Source organism: Myotis yumanensis, unplaced genomic scaffold (assembly GCF_028538775.1).
Source record: "Myotis yumanensis isolate MYYU_CA2020_CCGP unplaced genomic scaffold, mMyoYum1.0.hap1 SCAF_9, whole genome shotgun sequence".
Classification (NCBI taxonomy): Eukaryota; Metazoa; Chordata; class Mammalia; order Chiroptera; family Vespertilionidae; genus Myotis; species Myotis yumanensis.
In genome coordinates, this window is record NW_027223760.1 from 17,450,682 (window position 1) to 17,464,742 (window position 14,061).

The 14,061-nt window shown below is 39.5% G+C and overlaps 1 protein-coding gene across 9 annotated transcripts in view; it reads right to left on the minus strand.

The window, feature by feature from the left end:
* CADPS2 (calcium dependent secretion activator 2) overlaps window positions 1-14,061 on the minus strand; it is a 497,767-nt gene that overhangs the window by 14,814 nt on the left and 468,892 nt on the right. For all 9 annotated transcript variants that reach the window (XM_070423807.1, XM_070423806.1, XM_070423804.1 and 6 more), the window contains one exon: window positions 11,679-11,786. In XM_070423807.1, coding sequence (XP_070279908.1) covers window positions 11,679-11,786 — 108 coding nt within the window. The remainder of the gene's footprint in view (window positions 1-11,678; window positions 11,787-14,061) is intronic.

Genomic DNA, 14,061 nt, shown 5'->3' on the forward strand with positions numbered 1-14,061 from the left:
TATATGAGTGTCACACATATATACATGTTTGCACAACAGTCTGATGACACTCCCCGCTGTTGTTGATGTGTTTAGGGGCTGCCTCTCCAGCAGGTGCTCAGGGCACTGGTGCCCACTCCTGGGGGCTCTCTGAGGCTCTGGGGCACAACTGGAGCAGGGCTGGCTGTGCGGCCTGTGCATTTGTACCTCTACCTGACCCATCCTCGTACCTTCTACACTTGTTGGCTTTGTGCGCTGTCTGTGAAAAGGGCAGAAAACATCACTGTGATGGCATTGCTGACTTCAGTTTGAGGGAACATTAAAGCCCCCGCCCCCCCCCCCTCCCCCGCCCCGGGAGCTGGTGTGAGCCTGGTTTGGAGCAAAGAACTCTTAGACCAGTGGTTCTCAACCTTCCTAATGCCACGACCCTTTAATACAGTTCCTCATGTTGTGGTGACCCCCAACCATAAAATTATTTTCGTTGCTACTTCATAACTGTAATTTTGCTACTGTTATGAATCGTAATGTAAATATCTGATATGCAGGATGTATTTTCATTGTTACAAATTGAACATAATTAAAGCATAGTGATTAATCACAAAACTAATATGTAATTATATATGTGTTTTCCTATGGTCTTAGGCGACCCCTGTGAAAGGGTCGTTCAACCCCCAAAGGGGTTGCGACCCACAGGTTGAGAACCGCGGTCTTAGAGGGTGGAGAGGGGAGGGGGCGCCCCTTATCTCACGGTCATGGCACTTGATATTGCAAACACTGGAGCAAGGTACACATTTTGTGTTGGGCCTCACTTTCAGCAAGTTTCTAATCATGCTCTTGTCACAGACGGAAATAAACTAACCCATCACAGGTGATCACTAGAATGTATTTTGAAAGGGCATGTAAAACATTTTAATTTACAACTTTTTCGAAAAAACCCATCTGATACTAAGACTATAAGCTGCCTTAGGGTGAAGACGGTCTATCTTGTGTCACATTATATTCTCAGCCTCTAGCACAGTCTGTGGCCTTTAGGAAATGCCCAATACATGCTGATTGGATGAATAAATTATTAATGAGAGGGGTTTCACTTTCCTATTCTAATTAGAATCCTACTGAGTCATAGTGACAGCGATAGCCAACTACGTGGGGCCACACCAATGCCTAACCTTTTATTCCCCGCCTTCACCACCATTCCTTACACAGAGTAACTGCATGGTGAACTGGATCTGTTTTCTAGACCATATGCATTCAAAACATGGGCAGAATGAACATTCTACATTAATAACCATATCCATTGTAAGGGTATATGGCAGGCAGTAACTGAGGGGAAGGTCAGCGGAGAGAGCTGTGGACAGCACATGAAGCCGCATTTGAGGATCAGGAGAGCAACAGGACGGGCAGTTATGTCTTAGAACGCCTAAGCAGCCATGTGCCTGGAAAGAATCTTGTTCAGCCACATTCAAATACCGCGTCCCATTCCTGACGCTGAGCCTTACGCACGACAGAGGAGACTTTGAGAAGTTTCAAAGAACAGCCGCAAGGATGATTAAAGGGCTAGAGAGGGGCCTACGAAGAGAAGTTAAACAAACAGGGATTGCTTGTTCTGGAGCAGACAGGTATGACAGGTGGCTTAATAACAGTCTTCACATAAGGGACAGATCTTTCCCTAGAGCAGTGGTTCTCAACCTTCTGGCCCTTTAAATACGGTTCCTCATGTTGTGACCCCAACCATAAAATTATTTTCGTGGCTACTTCATCACTGTCATGTTGCTACTGTTATGAATCGTCATGTAAATATCTGATATGCAGGATGGTCTTAGGCGACCCCTGTGAAAGGGTCGTTCGACCGCCAAAGGGGTCGCGACCCACAGGTTGAGAACCGCTGCCCTAGAGGATGCTGGTTACCTGCTTTTTGTTCTCCACTGAGAGGAAAAGGAGAAATGGGTTTCAAAAACAACATGAAGGCCTTAGCTGGTTTGGCTCAGTGGATAGAGCGTCAGCCCACAGACTGAAGGGTCCTGGGTTTGACTCCGGTCAAAGACACGTACCTTGGTTGCAGGCTTGATCCCTGGCCCTGGTCGGAGGGCATGCAGGAGGCAACCAACTGATGTGTCTCTCTCACATCAATGTTTCTCTCTCTCTCTCCTCCTCCCTTCCATTCTCTCTAATGGAAAAATATCCTCGGAACAAAAACCAACCAAACAAAAAACAAAAACAAGAAAAAACAGCATGAAGAATTTAGGTGAGGCAGAGGTGAGAACCTTCTTTAATCTGAACAAAATATTCTGCCCAGATTAAGAGAGCAACATTTAGATGGTCACTTATCTAGGATTGAGCTGAGATTGAGAAATTTGAGCAATCGAGGGCTCTGTCTCAAGCTTAGGTGTTTATAATCGTGGCCATCTGGCTGCCACTGTGGTGCCCACTTGTGAGTGGCAGTGACGATGCTGCCGGGAAAGCTTGTGGAGGGGGTGGCTGACAGGGGGAGTTCAAAAAGCCCCAATAGCCTTAAAGCCATGCGTCACTTGCTGATGGAGTTAGGTCTGAAGAGAAGGAGAGTAGTAGCTGTTGGTTCTATGAGAACATCACACTGGTCCACGGACAGAGCTGCTGGCCTCAGGGGAGGCCTGTGTATTTCCATGAAGGCACCGTGGCCAGTTGCAGTGCAAGCATGCCAAGTCACCAGGGAAAGCCGGGCTCTGCAAGGGGAAGCCAGAACTTCAGACCATCTTAAAGGTGAACGCAGCACGAAACCAATACCGAGTAACTTCTGGAATGCTCAACTTGTTTCCAGTAATCCTTTCAACTATTGTGCACAAAATCAGTAGAAAGAATATTCTAATTTATTCAAAGACTATGAAGTCTGTGGTATTCGATGGTTGCATGAATGCAGATGCACACTGAAAGCATCTGGTGTTTAGAAAAATATCTGGATGAAAATGAAAGTTTTGTCATCTTCCATTCATCAAAGACAATTTTACCATTACTAAGAGCGTTTAGGTGATCAACATTTTCCTCCCTAGTCAAGTAGAGCCCTCAGATCAGTCCGCATGTGAGATTTTTTTTTAATCCTGAGCACTATTAAAGGTGAGTTAAGGCTCTGGTGGAAATCTAAAGAGCATCCGTAAATCTGAGCACTGCTCAGCTTTTGAATTGCTTTTCTTCTTCTCAGTTCTTTTAAATGGTTTTCTATGGCAGGAACATTTTTCTTAATTAGTCACAGCTAATTAGTGTTCTGGCATAGACAAGTAATCAGAAATGTCAGAGCTGCAAGGCTACATCTCCCTAATCCTTTGATAATAATTTAGCCTCCTGGGAGGGCCCCAAGCTGCGGTAAGTAGTGACTGACAATAAGGCAAAATTAGGTGGGCAGCAGACCATTAGGATAGAAAAATAAAAAGCACTACCCAACCCCGCTGAGCACCATCAGGCAACTAACTGCACTGCCAGATGAGGTGCCTGTTTAAGCCTGTGTTGTTAATTAGCTGATGCTACCAGACCTGCCACATATGTCCAGGTGCCTCATGCAAGGTTGTGAATTTCTGGGAATGAGCCAAATGACAATTGTGTCCCATGATCACATTTCAAGAATATAAGTAAGGAGGCCACATATTTCTTGAAGATTATTTTGAATTATCAAAGAAACAAGATCAACAAGCTACCATGCGTTTTCTTTGAGGCAATTAGGCACGCTTCTCTCAAGTTTCTCAGGTTTTCATTCACCAACAGCTTAGATTCAAATGAGGGCCTCTGGCCGCTCCGAGCCCCGCCTGGGCTTGCCAAAGCTGTTTTGGCAAAACCACACATCAAAATAGATCCCTCAAAAAAATAAATTCTTACACTTACAAATAATAACATGAAAATAAGGGTTATTAACAAAAATGAACCAGACGGCTGTAATTTGAGAGCAGAGGTTTAAAAGGGAAACAAACTTTGAGGGGAAAAAAAAGGTAAAGAGCAAACTCTGTATGGCATTTACTGAGGCAGGTAAGACAATACACAGAGAAAGTGTGACTATGACTATCTTAAAAAAGGCCAAACCACTTCAATGCGAGCCCAGATACTGTAGGTAAAACAATGCAGGAATATATACAATTAAGAACACACACACACACACACACACACACACACCCGAAAACAATGTGCTAAAGCAGCTCAACCACACAGTGTTAACACACGTGACTGCAAAATGAATGAAATGCTGCTCAGAGAACACAGATATCAAACACTCGGTCAAACTTTGTATCTGTCTTTAGTACACACTGAGGCACCAGGGTACACAACATTACCTGTTTAGAAATAAATGATCTCAAATAGCCTCGAGTACATCACTGAACTTATATCATCCATCTCTTTCTAGTGATAGAAAAGAAATAGAATTCTTATGCCACGTGACAGAAATGAATGTGCAATTTTGAGTGTTGATAGGAGAATCATGGTTGGGCATAACGGACCCACAGTTAATGTTTCATATTTGAATTCTTTTTTATATACACACAAGCCAAAAAAGAACATACTCTGTAGTGGAAATTTATACACATTTATGAAGTCTATAGAAAAACTTTCCAGTTACTTGAGAGGGAAATTCATCCGAGAATATGACTGAAAAAGTAGATGGTCAGTGGTAAACACACCCTCTGAGGGAGTTATGGGAAGAAAGTTTAACTAGGACCCATTCTTACCGGGGCTCTGGTGACTTCCACTATTCTTGGGAAATCAACATGACAATAAACCGAATTTTTAAATAACTTAAGGATAGTAATATTGATCTTACTGAGGATGGAAATACGTTCTCAAATCAAAAATTTGGGCATTAGTGTGAAATGCTAAACTCAAAAATTCTGAGCATTTCCCCCCTTTCTTATTTGGAGTAAGTGCCAAATTAGCTTTTTTGAGAAGCACACTTACCTGTAATAGTTGTTTTTTTCCCCTTCTTTTCCTTTTCATTGCACTGAATCATAAAATGGCTACTGAACTCATCAATATAGTTGAGGTTAATTTTACTTAAATGTTTAATTTAGAGTTTCTTTACTGAAAAGAATTTTTTTTCAAGGAAACTTCTGAGAAATTAATCCTTATCAAACACTGTTGGGATGAATGTAGCTCATTAACTACCATTTAAAGAATTACTTTTAATTTTAGAAGACACCGCAACAGTATTTTAAAAAAATGTCACTGAGATGAAACTCCTCAATAATTAAATGTTTAATCAGTTTATAACACAAGAGAATGTTTCATTTGCATGATTTGCCAATTAAGTACTGCACCCTGATGTGTCTTCAGCAACATGAGCGCTAAATGAAATTGTTTCAAAGGGACTCACGGTGGGCAGTGCCCAATCAATTTGCAGAGGTTTAGAGGGGCAGGTTGGGGCACTTTGGCCAACCCCTCCGTGTTGTCATGTTCTTGGCCATTAGGAAATGACCTCAGAGGGTGCTCTTGCAGCAATTCCTCTGGATGTCAATTCTGACATGTAAAACATCACCACTTTCCAACCAGAGACCCAAAGCCCTCCAGGAATGTTACCAGTGTCTCTCCTGACACATGGGCACCTGTGGCTGGCACTGTGTGTCCTGAAACCTGAGAGTGTGGGAAGCAACATCATAGTAGACATTAAGGATGGAATTTAAGAATTAGAAAATCTTTGTCCTATGTTTATATTGGGATTAGATGAGTTGTAGATGGTTTTGATTTGATAAAAATTTAAAAAAGACTACGTTAGACCCTCGGTTTTGTGGACCTCCATGTAATGGACAAAATTTTCGGTCCATATGTCACATGTGAAAATGAACACTCTGTTAATTTTAAAATGCTTTTAACAAAGATTTGCTTATAATTAAATTCACGGTTTCCTGACTTGCTGGTTTGATTCCCGGTCAGGACATGTGCCTTGGTTGCAGTTTCATCCCCGGTTAGGGGTGTGCATGAAGCAGCAGATCTATGTTTTGCTCTTACATCCATGTTTCTCTCTCCCTGTCCCTTCCTCTCTCTCAAAAAATTAATTTTAAAAATCTTTTTAAAAATGGAGAGGCTGTTTCACAGTCTTATTTAAAAATAAATTAACAGGTTTATTAATTCACTGTTATGTTAAATTTTAATAAATAGGCCATATGTTGGAAAAAAACAACAACACTGTAGTAATCGCCCTAGCTGGTTTGGCTCAGTGGCAAGAGCGTTGGCCTGAGGACTAAGGGTCCTGGGTTTGATTCTGGTCAAGGGCACATGTCTGGGTTGCCAGCTTGATCTCCAGTAGGGGGCGTGCAGGAGGCAGCCGATCAATGATGTCTCTTTCATCATTGATGTTTCTATCTCTCCCGCCCTCTCCCTTCCTCTCTGAAATCAATAAAAATACATTTTTAAAAAGATTTTCATTACTTTATAACAAAACAAAACAAAAAAACACTGTAGTCTACATATTTAAATCCAAGAGTCACCATTCATAAACTAAGTTCACAAATGATTATTGCGTGTTCACAACGCATTGCACGCTTGGGGTGATTGGTCCTGTTGTCATGAGGCATGACTTTCTGCAGCAGTTTTAACACCTGCGGCCAATGCTCCCACGTGCGCTATGCCTCACCCCAGCCCGTGCACTTGGTGACTCACTGAGACTGGTGAATGCGCCTGAGAATATTACAACACCGAGGGGTTGACTAAAGTGCCCCAAACCTGCCCCTCTGACCTGTGTACATTTACTACATCTATTCAGTGTAAATTTAACATCACAGCAATGCATACAGAAAACTGCTGTGAAATAAACCTTTCATACTTAATTTTAATTACACAAATGTGTCAACATAAGTAAAAACAGGTAAATGAACCAACTTGTCAATTTTTAACATATGCGTTCAGAAAACCTACTTTTACTATATAATGGACTTTCGGCCTTAACGGACAGCCCCTCGCCTGATTTAGTCCGTTATTTTGAGGTTTTACTATACTGACATTGACATTTTATATTAAAAGGAAAAAAAAGGACACGGGGTAAGAGAGATCACCTACAAAGCGGAACAACCTTATGGTGAATCCCTTATCTCTCCCACTACAGAAAAACTTCCTTAAAGATTTATCTTACCCAGATACTTTTTTTTAAATTGAAAAAGTAAATTTAGCATGTAGATTTTAAGCTTACCATAGCATGTGTACCAGTGGTTACTAGAGAGGCAGAGACAGCCTCTGTTTAAAATATTCTGGTCACTCAGAAACACTTAGCATGAATACAGAATATGTGAGTTCCAACTCTTTTCCAAATCTGGGATTCAGACCATGGTGGCAGATACATAGAATGTCCGATGGCACAGATTTTTTTTATATAGAATCTCTTTTCTACCTTCTTATCCACTGCACTTGCTCTTGCTGCTTGTGTGGGATTCCCTGCTTTCACCTGGTCATCACAGAAAATATTAAGAGTTGCTACTCTGGGCCGGTGGCTCAGTTGGTTGAGAGTCCTCACATACTGCAAAAGGTTGTGGGTTCCATTCAAATCACAGGAGGCAACCGATCGATGTTTCTCTCTCACCTCAATGCTTTTCTCTCTCTCTCTCTCTCTCTCTCTCTCAAATATATCCTCACAAAAAAAATCCAAAAAATAAAATAAAAACAACTGCTAATCTTAGGGGTGGAAGACCTGGCATGCGAACAACACAGCAATGTTAGTCATTTCTAAAATTAGAACTAATTTAATTTAGATGGTTTAAAATCTGGAAGCGATTTCAGAAATCATCTGGGATTCTAGACCAACTTTTTTAGTTCATGTGTACTAACTATACTCAGCCTTACACAGGTGACGTAACTTCTTAAAATTCACTCAGACAATTAATGGAACAACTGTGGCTGAAATTCAGGTTTCTGTATTTCTGGTCTAACCCTCTTTCCACAACACGTTGATCATTTCAAATTTTGTAAGTAATGAATTATGGTAGACATAGCATGGATGTTGAAACTAGAGACACAAGGTTTTAAAGTCTGATTCAACACTTACGTCACTTATCTTCTCTGAATGGGAGATTCCTTAGATGGAAAATGAGGGTAAAATGGAGATGATGGCATAGAGCCTATAGGTTAGAAATGATACTATAGGTCAGTGACGGCCAACCTTTTGAGCTCGGCGTGTCAGCATTTTGAAAAACCCTAACTTAACTCTGATGCCGTGTCACATATAGAAATTTTTTGATATTTGCAACCATAGTAAAACAAAGATTTATATTTTTGATATTTATTTTATATACTTAAATGCCATTTAACAAAGAAAAATCAACCAAAAAAAATGAGTTCGCGTGTCACCTCTGACACGCGTGTCATAGGTTCGCCATCACTGCTATAGGTAAAGTACCCCGCACATGTACCAGGAGGTACCCCAGAATAGTAGTGGTGATAGCTAAGGCTATTATTACTTTTTGATAATTTGAAAAGATTAGGGATGTACCTAATTGAAGTTGGTTCCTTCTATTAACAGCATAGGGCTGCCATAAATTATTTATATATTTTTGAAGTCATTTGTTTTAAGCAAAAGTGTTTTATAAGTTTAACCACTTATGGAGTGAAGTAGAATGTCTTGATATTTGTCCTATTATTAACTTTAAAAAATATATTTCATTGATTTTTTTTTACAGAGAGGAAGGGAGAGAATGTCAGAAACATCAACGAGAGAGAAACACCAATCAGCTGCCTCCTGCACACCCCCTACTGGGGATGTGCCCACAACCAAGGTACATGCCCTTGACCGGAATCAAACCTGGGACCCTTCAGTCTTCAGGCTGTGCTCTATCCACTGAGCCAAACCAGGTAGGGCATATTATCAACTTTTTTTTGATCTTCAAAGGATACTATTAGTTTTAACATCTCAGGATTTGGTGTGTGTGTGTGTGTGTGTGTGTGTGTGTACACGTGGGTGTGTTAAGAGGATTAATTTCCTTTGGTACTCAGAAGGTACTTTAATTAGAATATCAAAAGTTTGTCATGATGCCTGAATAAAATTATTCTCTTCAATCTTTTATCTGTAATAGACTAATGTTGCTAACAGTATTTATAGGGTCATTATTTTCAACTGTTTCTTAACACTGAACAATATTATTTTAAGCTCCAGCCACGTGGATTTCCAATAATTATATAATGTTTCTCAGTAATGATCTGTTGCTTAAGATACACATTTTACACTACCTTTCAACACATACTTGATAACCTCTCATTTACTAACTGCAATTGAGGCGAATTCAGTCTTGGCTAATTAGGGGCTCTTAGTACCCCCCTTGTACATGTTATTCTTGATGACATACCAATAGAATTAGAGTCTATTTTATTTTTTAATTACAATAATGAAAATGTGAAACTTAAAAATATTAGAACGTTTAAGAACATTTAACTATTTTACAAATAACAAGTCCAATGTTCTACGGAGGGTTTGCAAAATGGCAGAACCTTCCCAACCCAAACCAGAATGATTGCTTGTCCAGGGCTCCTTTCAGAAGCAAACCCACAGCCAGGTCAGGTGTGTAGGCACTGAGAGGAAACCATCTATAGCTGGGACAAGTAAATAGCACATCATTTTAAAGTTGGCTTTCTTGTGTCCACTTTAGTTAGTTTCATTTGTTAGTGTTAACACAGTCTTCAAAAGAAGTTTGGCGAATAAAGTGGAATTGAAGTGGGGAATATCATTATAGATAAAGAATTCTACCTCTATAAAGTTATGAAGTGATAGCAAGCTTTGCAATAAATAGGTCACCAAGACAACAAATTGAAGATGCTAAGAACACACACACACACACACACACACACACACACACACACGCTTACAATGGCCTATTTCCAGAATGACTCTACCCTTCTTCACCACAGACTATGTGCTTTAGCTAGACTAAAAAGAAACATAAAGGGAATAACAGTAATTCAACTTTCCTCTTCTGTTTCACATTTTTGAAAATTACCACATAAGCAAAAAAAAAAAGTAAGAGAACTAGGAAGTGAAGCATATGTTTGTAAATTCAAAGCAAGACCAAATGGAAGCAGAAGTTGCTAATATGGTTTCAGTATTTTGTAAAAGAGCCAGCTGGATGGATGACAATTTTTCTACCCCTGCAGGGCATCAAAGCTTTTAGGAAATCATTCTTTTCACACATATTAACACTTAGCTTATTAAAACAGATGATACTTTTATTGTAAAACAGCCTGGGTACAGGCTAGACACATAAAGCATGAAAGAGAAGACTCGTTTTGACCACCCAATCTGACAAACAGAGACCCTGACAGGGCAGAACAGGGCGGGACGATGACGTAGCAGGACCTTCCGTAAGTGCCACAGCTGACGTGTCACCACGAAGCCCGTGAATTGCTGTTATGAAAACATTTGCCGTAGCTCGCATAATTAAATGAAACTGCCAGAAAAGCATTTCTAAAATGCAGAGATGTACATAAATAAATACAATTCAAAGCGAATCTTACATTTCAGAATCAGCCTTGTGGCGAACAGACAGTTATGTCACAAGCAAAGTAGCATTTCCTTTGGACTGACTGTGAATAATTACAGATGAATGACAACATTGTTACTGAAATGGACTGCTCTCTTAGTCTCCTTTACAGATATTCAAGAAATGGCTCAAGGATCATGAGATTTAAAGTCCCAGTCCTCTCCCTAGTCGGTTTGGCTCAGTGGATAGAGTGTAGGCCTGCGGACTGAAGGGTCTCTGGTTCCATGCTGGTCAAAGGCACATGCCTGAGTTGCGGGCTTGATCCCCAGAGTGGGGCATGCAGGAGGCAGCCAATCAATGATTCTCTCTCATCATTGATGTTTCTGTCTCTCTCTCCCTCTCCCTTCCTCTCTGAAATCAATAAAAATATATTTTTTAAAAAGTCCCAATCCCCCATTTCTAGGAGCTGTTGTGCGTCAGTGAAGACCTTCCTACTGACAAAGCTGCACTATTATACCCGTTAGCACACATCAGCACTGTCAGTCAAGGTCAAAACGTTCAACAAACAGCAGTGGCAGGTACGTGCCTTCACTGCGGCTTATTTCTTTGTTTAACTGAAGAGTATTTCACTGACTTAACACAACTTTTAGGGCAGGCCCACATCCATTACAATCGGATCCTGTTTATGGAGCACTGCAGAGGCCAGTGAAATGACGCTGGACACAGTGGTAAACTGATGATCATCTCGCTTGTTAAAATTCACTTCAGAAGGGTTTTGAGTCGCTCATTCTAACAGTGACAGTTTTCATGTGCAAAGAGAAGCCAATTAAGGTTTCCATCAGCAAAGAATTAAAATTGTCAATGATATTAGCTGCATGAAAGTAAAAGGATCAAAAAAGGAGGGTCTAGCCCAGACAGCATGGCTCAGTGGTTGAGCACTGACCTATGAACCAGGAGGTCACAGTTTGATTCCTGGTCAGGGCATATGTCCAGGTTGCAGGCTTGATCCCCAGTGTGGGGTGGGCAGGAGGCAGTCGATCAATGATTCTCTTTAATCATTGATGTTTCTATCTCTCTCCCTCTCCCTTCCTCTATGAAATCATTAAAAAATATATATATATATATATGTTTAAAAAATATATATATAAAATATATATTTTATTTAAAAATTATGTATATATATATATATATATATATATATATATATATAAGAGTCTGCTTTGCCAACACATCAAAAGGCAACTTTCCCTTCAGAGCATCTGTAATGCCAGCACACCTTGCAGAGTAGTTACTTACATCAAACAACTTTTCTATATACATTTCTTCATTGACCTTTTCTCGAAGAATATCCTGATTCTGCCGAACAAACATAATATAGGTGTCTGCCAGATCCATTCCTGGTTTCTGTGGTGAGGGAAAAGCATGGCGAAGAAAAGAATATCAGACCTTAATTGCAAAAATATTTAATCACAACCCCGGAAATCATTCACTAATCATTTCAAAAACTGCTCCAGAAAAATATGCTCAAGCCCAAATGAACAGTGAGCACCCTCAGTAAACTCCACAATTAAAGTAAATGAACGTTTATCACTGATGTCTATAACTTGAGGTCATAGTTATTCATCATTACTAAAATGATTAGAAATATCATTGGTTGTAAACTAGATATATATATTTAAAATGTCTATCTTGACCCTTTGGTGAGAACATCATCCAGTACATCAAAAAAGCTGTGGGTTTGACTCCCTGTCAGAGCACATACATAGGTTGTGGGTTCTATCCCCAGCCAGGCACATAGGGGAGGAAACTGATCAATGTTTATTGCGTACATCAATGTTTCTCTCTCTCTCTCTCTCCCTCCCTCCTTCCCTCTCTCCCCCCTTCCCCCTCTTTCTAAAAATCAATAGAAATTTATCCTTGGATGATAATTTTTTTTTTTAAAAAAAGACTATCTTAAAAGGCAAATATGCCAAGCAGGACAAATGAATAACTTTTTCAAAAAATTCCCACATGCAATAATCATTTTCTAATTTCAAATACAATTTGTTTTCCATCATCTTTGGGAGATGTATCCACATCTATTAAAAATAAATATGTTGCCCTGACCGGTTTGGCTCAGTGGATAGAGCATCGGCCTGAGGACTGAAAGGTCCCAGGTTCGATTCCGGTCAAGGGCATGTACCTTGGTTGCGGGCACATCCCAGTGGGAGGTGTGCAGGAGGCAGCTGATGTTTCTCTCTCATCGATGTTTCTAACTCTCTATCCCTCTCCCTTCCTCTCTGTAAAAAATCAATAAAATATATTTTAAAAAATAAAATAAATATGTTAGCTTTCCTTGGTTGCCTTCCTCAAGTATGGGTACTTAAGGAATACAAAATAAATTTTCTTACTAACCTGAATAAAACCTTACTAGGAAGATACTGGGCAAAAAACATTTAATGCATTACAAAATGAAACATAACGCAAAATTTTGAGTTTATCCATTGCTTCTATTAATTTACATTTATCGACACTATCTCAAGGTTTTATTTTATTTTAGAAATGCGATAAGAGTATTGATAAAGATCCAAAGGTGTGGATTGGATAACTTTCCAGAGTTATCCAACATTTGGAGTTAGAGGAGATAGGGCAGTTAATATGATTCCTTCTTGCTATAAAATCAGTACGAGGAAGGGACAAAACCTGAAGGCTCCTCAAGAGTTTTCCTTCTAGACTTCAGTTCTTCCTTGAGTTTCACATAGCTGAACAGTTAATAAAAATGTTTATTTGTATGATTCACTCCTGGGGTTGAGTAATAACCTATGTTGATTTACTTATTCAATTAGTATATGGCATTAGTAATAACTAAATTATAGAATTGATGCCAAATAAGTTAGTCTTGCATCATTTCATATCCACAGAATGCACTTATTTGTAATAATAAAAGCGCAATATGCTAATTAGACTGGACATCCTTCCGGATGAAGCCAGGGCTTCAAGGGAAGCCTGGGTCCCGGGTGCCAGAGGAAAGCTGGTGCTGGCAGCCAGGGGAAGGAAGGCCTACTCTTGCATGAATTTTGTGCATCGGGCCTCTAGTGACCTCTATAAACAAACTCATTTTGCAAAAGTAAGTACTGCAAGGAAAGTAGGTGAGAGAAGATATGGATGATTTAACTATTAAGTAATATTTAATAAGGTTTTAACTTATTAAACATTAATAGTTAAATGAGGCATATGCTGTGGAAAAATAACTCAAGGTATACATCTGAGTGATGTTAGGACAGTTGGTAGTGCCTTCTCCTTAAAATGAAGAAAAGTTCTTACCACTTAATTTTTTTTGGGGGGGGGGAGCATATATTATATACAATGATAAAATTCCCTATCTCTTATCCAGGATACATTACAGGCAAGTAGCATATCTCATTAATAAAATTTTGATTTTTTTGGTAACAAAGTTATTTCTTGGTAATGAGCATCACAAGTTTTTACTGCTTTTCTATTTAGCCTAAAGGGAAATATGCACCACACAGATTCAAGGATCCATTCAAACAAAACCCTGATATAATAAAATTAGTTTTCAGTTATAATTTGAAACAGCTATACAAATGTCTTTCCTTCAAGAGCTTCTATTGACAATGTAGGTAATTATATTCCAAGCATATTGGCAGCAAGTTACCAAATTCATTCCTTCTCTATTTTC